Raw genomic sequence first — 16,625 nt, 5'->3', positions numbered from 1 at the left:
GGTGGAAGCATATGCTACTTCCCGGTATCTTTTTTTTTTTCTTTTATTTGTTTCTTCATTTGCTTTCATTTGTATGTAGAATTTTAATATTTATGTGAAGTAAAATTCATTTTATGGTACAGTCATATGATTTCTTAAAATTATCAGCTGTACAAAGATGTAGAAAAATTTCATTTCAAAACCCCAGAGAATACCATCATGGAACCAACTCACCTGTTCTTTTCTCTTACCTTTTCCATGATGTCCTTTAAATGGCTTCTCTGTATAGCATAATTTATTTCAGATTTGTCCAGGATGTTTTGTTTGTCGGATTTGTCTATTATAGTTCACTGTTAAGTATTTCATTTTATGGACATAACCACATTTATTTATTCACCCATCGAGAGATAGAGATTGTTATACTATTTAGCAATTTTGGCTATTGATTCAGTGAACAACATATTTTCTTTAAGTTTTCTTTGAACACAAGGATAAGTATTTGGAAGTAAGATTGCTGGGGCATAGGCTGCGCCCCTGTTTATCCTTGACAATCCTTATTATCATTTAGTGAGTGACTTTGTCTTTTCACATTGAATTGCAAACCAGGAGGGCCCCAGGTATTTCATCTTTACCAGGACTTGGCCCTGTCAGTAATTTTAATTTTAGCTTTCTCCCCACACATTCACATATACCTAGAGATAGGGTGTGGTGTGTGTGTGTGTGTGTAGTGTATGTGTGTGTGTGTGTGTGTGTGTGTATGACAGACATGAGAGGATCTCTTGTGATTTCATTTGCATTTCATTTGCCTGATACTATTGAATAACTTTTCATGTACTTATTAGCTGTTATCCTTTTATAAGTTTTGAGAAAGTGTTTTCAAGTTGTCCATCTTTTGTTTTCATTTTCTTTTATTAATTTTTAAATTTTATTTTTATTTTTTGTGTATGAGTGTATTGCCTGCATGTGTGTTAGTGAACATGTGTCATGCAATGCAAGAGGAGGACAGAAGAGGGTATTGGATCTTCTGGAACTGGAGTTATAGACAGTTATTAGCCACCATGTGGGTGCTGGGATTCAAACCTGGGTCTTCTGCAAGAACAGCCTGTGCTTTTAACTGCTGAATCTCTCTCCAGCTCATTTTCATTTTCTTATTGTTGAGTTTTGACTATTCATTATATATTCTAAATATAACTCTTTGCCAGAGAGATTATCTGCAAAGATTTTACAATCTCTGACTTGCCCTTTTACTCTCTTAATATTGCCTTTCATGGTTAAGCATAGTTTGCATTTTGATAAAATTCACAGTAAAATTTTATTAACTATGTTCTTAGTGTTAGAACAAAAAAACTACTTGTCTAACTCCAGGTTACATAGATTTACTTCTAAGACTTTAGATTTTAATGTGTACATATGGCCTTATATAAGTTCATCTATTTTGTTTGTTTCTTATTGAAATAGACCTCAAAGTCCATTATTTTGAGTGTGGCTTTACAATTATTATAGCATGGTTTGTTGAAAAGATGGGTGTTTTAGTACTATCAAACTGTACTGGTTTTGACCCTAAGATTCCAGTCGCAGTAAATATTTTGTGGAGATCTGCCACCACTGACCTCAACTATAAAACCTTGATAAAATGCATACATGACTGTTAACTATTTGAGGTCAGCAGAGAGAAAATGGAGGAACAGCAGAAATATGAGATTTGATTGAGTTCCTTAGAGTTTGCGAGTTTCCACATTGAGCAGTCAAAAACAGGAAAGTGAGATTACTGTGGCCCTACCTGGGGGAATTTCTCTAGTTCTGAATTCTGGAAAGTGGGAAGGGATAAGGATAGATCAGATACAGTTGGAAACCCTCTCCTTTTAATTGTTAGCTTTAAAAACATTTTAAAAATTTATTATGTATGTGTATCTGTGTGTATGTGAACATGGACATGGTTATTTGGGGAGGTCAAAAGAGGGCATTGGATACCCTGGAGCTGGAGTTATGGGTTGTTATGAGCCACCCAGTATGGATGCTGTGATGCACTCCAATTCTCTGAAAGAGCAGCAAGCACTCTCAACCATCTCTCTAGTTCTCTCTCTAGTTTAAAATATTTTCCCTCAGTTCCACACCCCATTCCAGACACTTCCATAGCAGGAGCATTGACTGTTAACAAAATGGCTCAAAACAGGGAGTTGTAAGAACGGAGATCAACAGGAGAGGAATTAGGCTCTGCGTATGATGGTGGAGCTGTGGTCATAGAGTAGGGCATAAAGCTGATTGCTTTCTCTTGTCTGTTCTCGCAATGTAGAATATGGTGTGTTTACGAAAGCAGACCTCTTCTGGCCAGGGGTTAAAAAAATGGATCCCAGGGAACCAGAAAGACCTGGGAGATAACACAGAGAATAACCATCCTATCATCCCATAAAGTTACCTCCGAACTCCTAGGGCGAACTCTGAGCTGCACATGTGGAAGTTTGATCCTAATTGGAAAACAAAAGAATTTGAGAACTCAGCTAGTTGATAGAATTCTGCTCTGGTATCAGATTTAACAGTGAACAAGTCCTTTGCCTTTCAGATTCCAGGGATACTGCAAAAAATCTTCATGTGACTAAAAGAAAATATCATTATATAAAATATCAGTATTTTCTACAGTCCATAAACAAGACTTCCGTACTTCTGTAAAGTCAATGTAGCATAAGATAAATGACAGTACAGTAGGGAGGTCTCTGACTAAAGTGACTGTGCTTAAATTTTATTATAAAGTCCAGGTCTATCAGTATTTATTGCTTTATCAGGTTTTGGGTCTGTTAGAGAAAAACTGATCATCTGCTACTGTCTCATACTAAATATACAGATAAATTTTAAGAGGAAAGTAAAGTCATTGCAGAATCTATCAAACATAGGAATACTTTCTAGGATGGGAAAAATTTTTTTAAATGAGACAATAAAGTATGGTAGTAAAACTCCATTGTAGAAAAACTGTACTTTGGTTACCAGAAGACACTGTTATGAACAGTGAAGTTGCACAGTGATAGATATTTGCCACTTTTATAATGTGGTGGTTTGAATGAAAAATGTCCCCAGTATGTTCACATATTTGAATAAATAGCCCCAGTTGGTGGCACTGCTTGCAGAGTTTTAGGAGCTGTGATCTTGGAGGACGTATGGCACTCCAATACGAGGGGTGGGCTTGGAGGGCTCATTGACATAGCCGACTTCCAGTTTCCCTCCATCCGCTTCCAGTAACCTGGTCTTGAAGATGTCCTCTCTCTGCTTTTGGCTTCTGCAGCCATGCCTGCTGCTTGCTGCCATCCCTCTCACCATGCTGGAATTTAACCTCTCTGGAACCATAAGCCCAAATAAAATCTTTCTTCTATAAGTTGCCTTGGTCATGGTGTTTTATCACAGCAACAGAAAAGAACTCCTACAGAGAATAATTCATAAATCAATAAAAGTTGTTTGATAACTTTTCCACTTAGTAATGACTGAAACTGAATGTGTACTTTATAAAAAATGATATCCAACTAATAATGGAAATATGCTCAACCTAATTTTTATCAGAGAACTCAGTTTAAAGCCACCATTAATACTGTTATATGCCCACTTGAGTGATTAAGATGAAAAAGGCAAATGATACCAAGTGCTGGAAAGGACATAAAGTATTGAAACTTCTGGTGCACTAGGAACTGATACAACACTTTGAAAACAACTTGACATCACATTCTGAATCTGTACTCACGTGTCCTCTGTCAGTTACACTGAACTGAAAGCCATACGAAATGTATTTAAGGAATTATATTTACACAACGACAAAGTAGAAATGTTCCAAAGACAGACAAAAAGAGTGGAATGGAAAATATGACCAGAAAATTGAATAATGTGGAGCATTTAAGAGAATAAACTAATGCTAAAGAAACATTTTGGACAATTGAGTCCTGAATGAAGGAAACGCAGACAGAAGCATAAATTGAGGATTCCATTTGTAATATATTCAGAAATAGACAAAAGTAAGCTTTGATGTTAAATCAGTATGGTCTGAGGAAGAGAGAAAGAGTTAAGTTTTATTTCTTTTTTGTGGCAGGTGGTTACATAGGCATATTGTCTTTGGGAAAATTTATTAGTTGTCTATTATTTTTCTTCTTGTGTTATGCAATACATTTTAGGGAAGCTTCCAAAAGGAGCTTGTATTAGTTTTAAAATACTTAAAAATTTTATAATTAAAATTTTTATACAAACACCTGGCTTTCAAACAGTGTGATTCTAAAGTAACTCAATATAGGAAAGAACACTATGAACATTGATTTTTGTCACTTTTTTGTTGCAACTTTGAAGAATTATATATTATCCAGATTAACTGTAGTGGAGGCATCAACCAGAAAGATTATACTTCCAAGTTTTTCTTAATAGTATCCTACTATATGAGGCTTGAAAATATTCAGTTTTCCAAACTGCTGTTGATGTCTAAATTCTTAGTTTGGGGGAGATTAATTTAGCTCTATTTTCTCCACAACTTCAACATAATGTGTGCTGGATTTACTGGGTTCTTTTCCAGTCTTCATTTAACTCCATCAACACGACCAGGGAGTGTATTTAAGACCAATATTTTTGAATTATATTTTGAATAATATTTTTGACCAGTTTGAATTAGGTCTTCTGTATGCAAGTATGCATTTGAAATTATCTTAACTCAGTGTATCTGAAGGCATACAAGATGAGTATCCAAGACTGAAAATGTCTGGTACTAGAAGTATGTGAAATTTTATTTTTCTCATTTTAGAAACTTTTCATGTATAATAAGATAGCTTGGTTATGGAACCCACATCTATACAAAATAAAATAATTGTTTCCAGTATACCTTACTTACATGTTCTGAAGGTAATTTTATGTAATATTTTTATTACACCTTTTGACTGCAACTTATGACTCCATGTTATTTGTGAAGTTTTCTACTTGTTGGAGAAGGTGAGCACTTGAAAATGTCTGGATTTTGGAGCTTTTCACATTTCAGATTATTTTCTCAACCTATAGTTACTCTTTTTAAACATCATTTTTATTTTTTATTGGATTTCTGTGATTTTTATACAGAATAATTTGATATTTAGATCCCCTCCTTATTTTCACCTCCCCTTCCTGCACACCGCCCAATTTAATGTACTCTCTCTATGTGTGTGTGTGTGTGTGTGTGTGTGTGTGTATGGCCTATTGAATCTAATTTGTGTGCACAAATGTCCTTCAATATGGGTCCATTGGAACCTGGTTTATCTACTAAGAGTCACGTCCTTGAAAGAGACTGTCTCTCCCTCTCCCAGCAACCATCAGTTGCCAGAAGTTTCTTAGGTTAGGTTGTGGTTTCTAACCTACTTCCCCATGTGTATATTGTGTGTATATTGGAATTTTGTCTGGTTTGAGCTTGCATTGGACTTGTGCATGCTGTCACTATTGCTGTGAGTTCTTATGAGTAACTGACCAGATGTCTGAAAAACTTTATTTCCTTGTGATTATCTACTACTTCTGTCTCTTATAATTTTTCTTCCCCCTGTTACACAATGATCCCTGAACCTTGGCAGGCAAAAGTTTGATACAGATGTCCTTTCAGGGTTAAGCACTTTGTGGTCTCTTGTTCTCTGCTCTTAGCTAGGTTTGGGTTTCTGTGTTAACTGCCATCTACTACATAAGGAAACTTCTGTAGTGAGAGTTGAGGGATACATTAATTTATGGGTATAACAATAACTCATCAGGAGTCAGTTTTATACTATAACTGTTCAGTACAAAACGAGTATCATTAGGCTCTCCCCTATATCCTGTGTCTTGTGTAGCCCCAGGTTCCTAGGCCTGATATCAGTGTCAGCTATGGGCTCCATCCTATGAAGCAGACCTTAAAACCAATTACAAAGTAGTTTTGTTACTTCTTTAATAGTTGTGCCACTGTTACACCAGTGGGCATATCTTGCTAGGCCTGGTGTTGTAGCTCCCAGAATTCACATGTAGGTAAGTAAATTTCATGCTGATTTTTCTTTTCTGGTAGCTTGTATAGCACCTTCCAGCCCTATGAAAGTTACTAGAAATGAGGCTCTCAAGTCAGCACCAGATCAGTTTTTCTTTGTTTGGTCTACAGCTTATGTATGCAGTATCTTCAGTAATAGGATCTTATGTTCTGGTGGGTAAACAAGAGCAGGGGTAATGACCAGCATTGTTTGAGTGTCTATGGGACCCTTGGTCAACAGCTTCTAGAGAGGGATTTCATTCCTGGCATTGATGTTTTATTTTGTTAGCCTATGATGTCTAGAAGGGGTAATGTCCCCCTGTCATAAAGTAATTCCTTTTAATATCTTTTCATAGTTAATATGATTAGACTTTGAGAAGCTTCTATAGTGGAAGGTTTCCTTATGGTTTTTTCTCAAGGCCTTTACTGTTATTTATCATTCCCCATACTCCTCTGCTCTGCCTTCCCATTCTCCACTGCCTTTAACCCTTCTTACTCTAATGTTCTCCATTTTCCTTTTGGATCACTGGATTCTACCACCCTTCCCAGGAATCCCACCTCCAGCCACAAGACTTTCTTGATTTTTTTGAGTCTTGGCAGTTGGATAAATTGAACAAACAGTTTTTTGTTTAAATACATATGAATTTTACTATTCTTAAATTAGTTGAATTTGTTAATATTTAGTTAAGAATAAAATCCTTAAGTGTTGTAGAATTGTAAAACCACTGAAAGATATTTATGAAATATCAATTATTAAAAGTCTATTTAAAAAATAATATAGTGCTGTATTTTAACACAAAGTCCTAGTTTCTGATGTCTTATTGAAATCAAAGAATAATAACACAAACTATTCACGTATGTATTTGATATTTGATTCTTGTGTTCCATGTTTTTTTGCATTAAGATTTTAAATAAGATCATTTTATGAAGATTATGATCAAATTATTGAAATATCCCTCCCTATGTTTCTATATTTTCCCTTTTACCTGTCCCTGATTCAAGCACGTTTTTATTATTGCTGCTTTTCCTGTCTCTCTGTTGCCTTTGGGAGACCATACAGAAGAATATAAACTTTCACTTCTGATACTCACTTCTCTCCCTTCTTCTCCTCTCTTCTCCCCTTCTTTTCCCGTCCCCCCGTTTAAGAAATTTATTAACTTTTTTGAGAATTTTAAACATGAGTACTGAATTTACATCATTTGTATTCCTCCCTCTCCCCCACCCCGATAACTCTTCCCATATCCCCCAACTCTCTCTCAATTTTGTGTTCTCTTTAATGACTATTTTATTTATATTTGCGCATTGACATGTATAACCTGCTCAGAACATTTGGTGGTACTAGTATGTGCACGTCTGTAGGGATGACCACTTGGGATTGGGTAACCTATACATTCTGGCTAAGAACTGTTGAACCTGAGGGGATCATTAAGGTTTTTTCAAATATATGGAAAACTTTTAGCATACGGCACAGATTCTGCTTTACTCAAAATAAAATGGTATTAATTGATTAAAAAATATATTTTCATAGTTTGAGCTAACTGAAAATGAAACACATTGACTTGTGAGTTAGCAGTCTCCTAGACAATTATTTAATTAGGTGTTTGTATCAGTGATTTATTTTTTAGCAGTGAGTGAGTTTGAACTAAATCTCTTAAATCTTTTTTAATGGTAAGGTGCTATAATTTGGGCAGAAATAAAAATACAGATTTGGAATATACATATATCTTTGTGTCTCATTCTTGCTCTCTTTCTATTTTTAATAGTAAAACAAAACTGTGGTTTTATACATATTAGGAAAAATTTCTTACAACTCACATATCCCCAGACCTGAATTTTCTTTTTGAGAGAAAGAGAAGAGTCTTCTTCAAACTGAATTTTAAAAATTATATCTATTTATTAATTCTTCACTTCGTGGGAAGGGGCACCTGCATGCCACAGTGTGCTTGTGGAGGTCAGAGGACAACTTTTAGGAGTTGGTCCTTTCCTTCTGTCACATGAGTTCCTTGGATAGAACTCAGGCCGTCACACCTGATGGCCATACCTTTACCCACTGAGCCATCTTGATAGCTATTTAAACTGAATTTTAAGGAGTGTTCATAATTTTAAAAAAGAATCTGGAATGTAAGGTACATTTGCTTATATTATGTGTGTCAAAAAGAGGAAGGAACGCGTTTGTATTCAGAAGAGTTTCAAAGAAGAAATGGTTCCCCTTACACATGAGAAGTGAATCTTTTGATAGAGAATATTTAAACTACAAATGAAATTCAGCTGAAACAATTCCCAAGGAAAGTGTCCTCTCAAATGTTAAATACTGTATAGATACTAATCACTACTATTTTGAACAATTAGTATACAAGCCAGAAAACAGTTCACAGAGAAATAAGTGAGTAGATCATGATACTTTTGGAAATATTTATCAGGATGAAGTTATTCTCTATATATTTTAATTTACTCTATATTATTTTATTGTATATTTCAAGTGTATTTTAGATAAATTATTTGTGCTTTATTTTCTAGTTGTTTTTTATCATTATTACTGGTGGCTGCTGTGGTGTGGAAGATCAAACAGACTTGCTGGGCTTCTCGACGGAGAGAGGTAGCAGTAATATTACATAATCTTTGTGAGGGTTGCGCACACATGGGTGTCTACTCCTTTAGAAATGTGCTCCTTAAAATACTGAATTTTCAGATCAGTTTTACTTCTTCACATTGAACAATCTTGTGTTTGTAACGTTTCTGAGTAAACTACTACTGTCATTTCAAGATAATATTTGTGGAAGCAATATTTACATATTTTGATAGTATTAGAATTTATAATGAACACAAATATTAATTCAGCTAAATAATCAGGAGCATCTTTAGACATTTAATTATATTGTAAGAACACTTTTATATCAATGTCTCTGTTGAATTGAAAAAGAGAATTATGAGTAATATTTGTTTTTTGCTTTAGGAAAAATGATCTTCTAGAAATTTAATATAACATTCTTCCTAGGGGGAGAAGTAATCATAATAGTCTCAACCATTTCTTAATTATCTTTATACCCAGCTATGTCTGAAAAGAATGGCAATTCGATGAACTTCTGTATCAGAATTAATCATGATGTTCCTTATAATTCTGAAAATTTAAAAACAGTAATCCATTTATAATATAATGTCTAATAATGTACTATTTTAGAAAAATATGGTCTCTTATCTTTTGATATAGTAGTTGACTGCAAGAGACAGAAACATAATTGTCTGATGAACCAAATACTCAGTAGATTTATTGTTTTATATCTTATATAAAAATCTTTGGTTTTATTTAGTGATCTGTTTGTTATGTTCTATTAATGTTAATACTCTAATATTAGTATTATGAGTAAATTATTTGCTGTGAATTTCCCAGTTATTTCTGTACCTACAAATTTTCACATACAAGAAGATATTTAAAGCTGATTGAAACCAATCTAGAATATTTGAAGAAATATAGTCAATGAATGACATGAATTTGTATCTGTCCAATATTCCTAAAACTCAGTGCCTACTAATTTATTTGGTAATAAATATAATTTATTTGGAAACTTGAATTCCTTCCCTGTCCAGATTACTCTTTATCATACTCCTGTCTTCATCTATGATTCAAAGTAGAGCCAGTACTATAATAATGAGAATTGACTTGATAGGGTTCCATGATAAAAAAGTAATCCAGTTGAAAGGAGCTTAATAAATACAGATACATTCACATTTTTCATGAAGTAAAATTCTGTGTGGATGCTAACAATCTTCTAGACATGGTATATGACATATTACAGTAAAATCAGATACAGAACAGAAAAATACATATGGTAGGCAGATAGTGGGAATTTTAAGTAATGGAATAGAATTGGTAACTATTTTCCTAATGGTTAGAGAAGATGCAAGGATCAGTAGAGGGTCTCTGTTCCTGTTCTGTTCTAAAGAGCACCGTTTAAGTATCTGAACTCAAAAGCATACAAAGCTCAATTTTGTAATTGTAGCATTTTGAAAACTTGCACATACTGCATTTCCCTTAACTGTCATGTGACTATGAGTAGATGATCTATTTGAATTACCTCATCTCTAAAGAAAGCTTTGCATTTTATCACTAATTCTAGTTGGGGATTTTATATTTATATACACATTTTTATTTGTATTAACTTAGTTTAGAAGCAATACAGTTGTTTACTATTTGAAAACTATCTTGAGTTGTTCATTTATCTATCAAATTTCCACTCCTTTCCAAATGACATTAATATTATTTAATATTGTATCACCTTAGAGCAGTAGTCCTCTTTTTAGATATTAATCATATGCTCTGGAATTAGGTAATACTTTAATTTTATGTTTGTACATGTTTTAAATTTTATGTTAAAATATATAAAAATATTTGGTAGACATGGAAAGGAGAAGAAAAGATTAAGAATTAGATTACTAATGTTTGAAAATAAATATTTTATGGCAGTGACTTTCCTCTCAATATAATGCATTTGTTTCTAAACCCATCAAGGTAGTTCTTTCTGTTAAAGAAAATAAGGATGTTTGCATTATTTTGGCTTACCTCTGCCAAAACTGAAAATCTACTTTGGTGAGATGAAATACATACAGTACATGGTTATAAGTATTTTGTGGAATAGTCTCAGATTTAACTTTGCTAAATGGCTTTAGAATGAAATTTATGTCTTAGATACCATTCACATATTAATATCCATAGTAATCATGACATTAACTTATATGTTGACTGTTGAAGATGTATTTTAGATTATACTTTTTATATTATTGAAGAAGAGTTCACATTTTGTTATGATAAGGCCTGGAGATGTGTAGACCTACTGCTTGATTAGAGATGTTTTAAAGTAACAGTTAAAAGATGATTTATCCTTTTTATTTTATGATTATCAAAGATTTGTAAACTCATTAGCACTTAATTTGTTAATCTAATTTTGGAACAGTATGTGAGTGGAAGCCAGCATCTTATCTAAACTTCTTATTCAGTGTTAACTATTAGATCTCCCAAAGTGTAAGAACTTCATACTTATTTTTATTGTTGCTATTGTTTCTCTGAAACACTAAGATATTGATTATAAAGATTCAGAGGTCACCTATGATTAATAGAATGGCACTTTATTCATAACAGTATTTTTTCTTAGAATTTATGTAATTGTGTTACAAAATTTGTAGTGTTTTTCTAAATGTAAGGACTATTTAAAATGAAAATAATTTGAATTTTTTAAAGTATCCTGTGTTAACTCTGAAAGATGTATTACTTCTAATTCATTGTAGCCTTGGTTCCTTTTAAGTGTGAATATACTTTTTGTAATATAATTTTAATATGTATTACTTCTAATTCTTTGTAGCCTTGGTTCATTTTAAGTGTGAATATACTTTTTGTAATATAATTTTAATATGTGACACATATTATTTTTATTTCCTTTGAATAGGACATCTAAGGATTCAAGGGCTTTTAAAAACCAAGCCATAAAGACTTCAATTTTAATACTATCCCTTCGATTCGGTTTCAATGGTAACCCATTATTATATGAAAAGTTTTTGTGTTAATGAATGGAAACAGTAATGGATATTGGTTAGTAGAAATATTATACTACACTGGAAAGATGTAGTATAACCCATTTACTAGAATAAACACACAAATATGCACAGGTTTTCGAGAGGTCTTGGACTGGCTATATTATATTTACCATGCGATTGAGATGTGATATGTAATAATATTTTTGGAAATTATTATCAGAAATAAATGTGAGCTATGTTACAATGGTACATAGAGTTGATATCTAATTTTTTCAGATGTTTTAATCATATATAAATTATGAAAAATTTCCTGAAATCATAGTTTTGAAAAATGTTAGTCACTATATTTAGGTTCAGTTATTTAGATGTTTTTAGAAGATAGCCAGTGATACTGATATTCTCTGAGTATTTCATTTTTTCTACCCCTTCCTCTCTCCTGTCTCTTAATTTGTCCCCTCATCCCATTTCAAGTTCATAACCTATTCTTCTATAATTATTATTGTTGCTTATACACCACGCTGCACATACCCCTATTGAGTATTAGTCCAAGTAATGTTCCTTTATGTGGATGTGTTTAGGGCTGACCACTTAGGATTGGGAGCCCTGTCAGTGAGCTGGTCCTTGAAGAAAACTAGTTCTCCCTGCATCAGCAGCTATTGACTGCCTGTTGCCCTTCATCTAGGTGTGTGGTCTTGTTAAATATGCTCCATTCAGGTTGGCATGTCGGCTGGTATGGTCTTGTGTAGGCAGGTCATATGTGAGTAATCATATTGTGGAGAGTTCATGGGTGCAGCATTCTGTCAAGTCTAGGAGACTCCAACTTACCCAGGTGTCCCAGTCCTTTGGCTCTTGTAATCTTTATACCCCATCTCTACAGTAGTCCTTGAGCTCTAAGCTTGGAGGTTGTGTTGTAGATGTATCAGTTGTGGCTGGGCACTCCATGGTCACTTAACTCTCTGCCTTTTGATCAATTTTGGATCTCTGCAGTAGCCTCACTCGACTGAAAAAGCTAAGGGACGTAAGAGCCTCACTTGCATCTATGAGTATACCATCTAGGAGCATACAGACAAGTATTTAGAGTGCAGTTGCTGTCTATATTAATTTAGCAAATGGGAGTAGTAGATTCTTCTCTAGAGTCTGTGACCTCTCCAGCCACTGGTTTTTGGCTAGATTTACAATACCGGGCATGAATTTCTTCCTATTGAATGGTCCTTAAGTGTCCAGTTAGATGACTGTTAGTTATCTCCGTGATATAACTACCACTAATGCACCATTGGAATTACCATGCCAGGTTTGGATTCACAAACTGCTTAGCCTGGCAACCCTATTTCCAGTTTCCCAATAGAACAGAGGAATGAGATCCTCCTCCTAAAGTTTTGGCTGAGGGAGGGAAGGAGGGAGGGAGGGAGGGAGGGGGAGAGAGAGGGAGGGAGGGAGAGAGAGAGAGAGAGAGAGAGAGAGAGAGAGAGAGAGAGAGAATGAATGAATATTTTCCAGAGTAAAGTCTGGTTTTGTTCTCAAAATGAAGGGGATGGATTTATATTGAGGGTGCAAAACTAAATGACGTGAACTTACCCTTCCAATTTAAAAGATAAATGCTTTAATCTAGTAATTAGATTTCATTTGTTTGTTTGTTTGTTTTTTGTGTTTTTGAGACCGTGTCTCCCTGCAGCTCCAGAATTCACTATGTGATCTAGGCTGGCCTTGAACTAACAGAGGTCTGCCTGCCTCTGCCTCCCGAGTGCTGGAACCAAAGGCGTGGGCCACGTCACCTGGCTAGTAATTAGATTTCTAAGAATATTACTACAAATATATATCTGCCTGGTTCTTCAAAATAAACTTCTACAAAGATATTTGCATATGAAAACAATTTCATGTTAAAAAGATTCTTGGAGTAAATTTTACTTTCTTACACTGAGGTGTTACATAACTGAAAACATAGACTGAGGTACAGACATGTTAATATGAAACAAGTTAATCTTTCACCTAAGAAACTATTGACCTGTTGTTGGGGAATTACAAAAGCTAATCAGCCAATAAAACTCTCAGCTCTCAAAATGTTGCTTTCTTAGTAGCTAGGAAGTGAGTGACATGCTTATGATAATGTTCTACTTAGAGAAATCACTTTATATGCATGGAACTTGCATATGTGAGCTCTGGTGAAATTAACTCTAGGTCTGCGATAGTTTTTTGGTAGATAAGGTTGGCCATTACTTCATTATTAATCACAACAAGTAGTCACATTACAGCCAAAGAAGTTTTACCTACCTAAAATTTTAGGCTTAGGCACTTTACCCAAAATAGTATTTAATCCTTTCCATTTTCCTACATAACGAACTTTGAGAATTAAGTGGTTACACATAGTTTCTACAGAAGCTATTATTCAAAATTAAATCTGACAGATTCCAAAATCCAAGCTCAATGAACTATGCAGGGAATTTCAATGATAACTTAAATTTGAACAGGTTTGATTCTCTGATTGACCACTTGTAACCTACACATCTGTCTGTTGTAGTGGGAATATGTTGTAGTTTATCTGATATAAAGACATGATCAATCTTTATTTGATGTAACAAATGGAAAAACAATGCTTGATCAGCCATAGCACAGTGCTCCTCTTTCTATATTAAAACAACACAGGTGCACTCACATACATGCAGGCAATACACTCATACACATAAAATAAAAATAATAAATAAAACATATTTTTAAAAAGGACTTTTATAGAATCATTTAGATTTATTTTTATCATATATAATTCATATTTATATAAAGCAAAGAAAATAGAAACAAAATAAATTTGTTAGCATTACTAAAATTTGTTCTGCTTAATAACTAAGGTTTTCATAAATCATTTTTCACTGAGCTGAAACCAGGATAATCAAGCTTGAGTCTGTACAGGCAGTGACCACTACATTGTACGTGTCATCTGGTCACCAGTGGTCATATGATATCATCAGTTGTAAAACAACATCAGGCTAGGCATGGTGGCACATGCCTTTAATCCCAGCACTCGGGAGGCAGAGACAGGCAAATCTCTGTGAGTTTAAGACCAGCCTGGTCTACATAGCGAGTTCCAGGACAGCTGGGGCTACATGGAGACCCTGTCTCAGAAAAGACCAAAAATTAAAAAATTTAAGAAAATAATAAAATAAGTAAAACAACATCAGATTTCAGAGATATTAAAATATTCTTAAAAGTGTCAAAAATATTAGGATCAGTTTTAAAAGTTTCATATTATTGAATTAATACTAATGTTCATCTAATACACTTTTATGTTATTAGTTTTCAATTAATATTAGCTTTTATTGTTGTCTATATATAATGTAAAGAATAATAAGCTTTTTATTATATATTTTGGATAGCAGCTCCTGTATACCTTAAGGACTCTTCTCTTCTTCTGTATCTACTCTCATCAGTGATTTTCTTCAACGTGTCTTTATAAATTTTATTTAGTACTTGTGTGTGTGTGTGTGTGTGCGTGTGCGTGTGCATGTATGTGTGTGCTTGCCATGATATGCAGATGGAGGATGGAGGACAACTTTGTAGAGTTGGTTCTCTGCTAATGTCTTTATGTCAATTCAGTGGATGGAGCTCAAGTTATGAAACTTTGAGGACTAGTGTCTTTACATGATGAACCATCTTCCTGGCCCATCAAAATTATTATTATTATTATTATTATTATTATTATTATTATTATTGGCCTTTTTGAGACAGGGTCTCTCTGTAGCCCTAGCTGTCCTGGAACTCGCTATGTAGACCAGGCTAGCCTTGAACTCACAGAGATCTGCCTGCCTCTGCCTCCCGAGTGCTGGGATTAAAGGCATGCGCAACCACGCCCGGCCAAAAGTTTTTTTTAATTCAGCAGCCCTTTTAGTATTACTTATAGAGCTTTAGAAAATATAGATTCAATATATATTATATACACTATTATATGCTTCCACAATTTATATTAATTATATAATGTGTATTGTTATATATGGGACTACACATGCGTATTTAGTACTGTGTGGGCGTGTGTGTGTGTGTGTGTGTGTGTGTTCATGTTCCTTTATACTATTCTTTATGTATAGCATAGGAGCTTCTGGAAGAGTCTAAGCCTGATGTGTTTATTTTGGAAAATTATATATTATTATAGTAAGTGTCACTGGCTTTGAAACACTTCTTTAGCTTCTGCTTTGTGAGATGGGAAACTACTGAGGTGTTTCTGACAGAATTAAGATGTTCGAATTGAAATGATTTGATTTTAAGCTGAGCATTTTGCTGAGATGATAATAAACTGTAGGTAGCCAGTTGTAGATATAGGGAATAAAGTCCCGTACCTTTGCCCAGCCACAAAAATTAAGCCCACAGGGGTAAATATGTCACATGTAAGAGCTAAACTATAAACTATTTTTTTCCTTTGTAGAAAAAACTAGGAATAAATCTTTTTGACCTTAAAAAGCTTTAGATATTAAACCAAAACTTTTAAAAAAAATAGAGAAATTGGAACCTATCAAAATTAAAAATATTTGTGCTTTGAAATACACCATAAACACAATGAAAAGGCAATATGAAATTGGGAGAAAAGTTTTCAGGTCATGCCTCTGATACAATACTTGTAATGAATATACAAATCAATAATCTGTGTCTATGGTAATTTCAAAATGGACAAAGGATTTCAATAGTCATTTTTCCATTGTATACATGTTTCCTAGAAACATCATGTAAATCTGTAAACTCATGAAAATATAAAATGACATTAGTCAATTGGGAAGCAGAAGTCAAAATTAGTGAATACGATTAAGGTAATTATTCTCCAATATGATCAGTAATATTCTCAATAAAATCACAAAATATCAGTAATAACAAAGATTTGTTGACAATGTAGAGAATTTGGATCCTTCTGATGTACTTTTTGGCTATCTAAAATGGTGTGACACTGTGTAATACAGTCAGAAAGTCCCTCATGAGGTTGAAGTTTTTGTAACAGTCAGCTGTTCCTCTCAGGCATATTATGAAGAGATGTGCTGTCCAGAGCCCAGCACACATTCTACATGAAAGAGACTTGGTGTCCATTGTACATGAATACTCTCACAAAGGTCTGCCGAACTCTCAGGTAAATGTTCAGAGCTGCATTATTCATAAGTATCAAGAAGTAGAAACATTTCAA

General features: G+C 34.0%; 1 protein-coding gene across 3 annotated transcripts in view; it reads left to right on the top strand.

Annotated features, from left to right (window-relative positions):
* Positions 1 to 16,625, top strand: part of Atrnl1 (attractin like 1) — a gene marked incomplete at its 5' end in the record, with an annotated part of 630,201 nt that overhangs the window by 227,379 nt on the left and 386,197 nt on the right. For 2 of the 3 annotated variants that reach the window (XM_017800920.1, XM_008844317.1), the window contains 1 exon segment: positions 8,465 to 8,543. In XM_017800920.1, coding sequence (XP_017656409.1) covers positions 8,465 to 8,543 — 79 coding nt within the window. 3 annotated transcript variants of the gene reach the window in all.

Source organism: Nannospalax galili, unplaced genomic scaffold (genome assembly GCF_000622305.1).
Source record: "Nannospalax galili isolate Female #2095 unplaced genomic scaffold, S.galili_v1.0 scaffold1362, whole genome shotgun sequence".
In the NCBI taxonomy this organism is placed as follows: domain Eukaryota; kingdom Metazoa; phylum Chordata; class Mammalia; order Rodentia; family Spalacidae; genus Nannospalax; species Nannospalax galili.
Note: the sequence above shows the minus strand (reverse complement) of the source record. Positions and strands in the feature narration are given on the sequence as shown.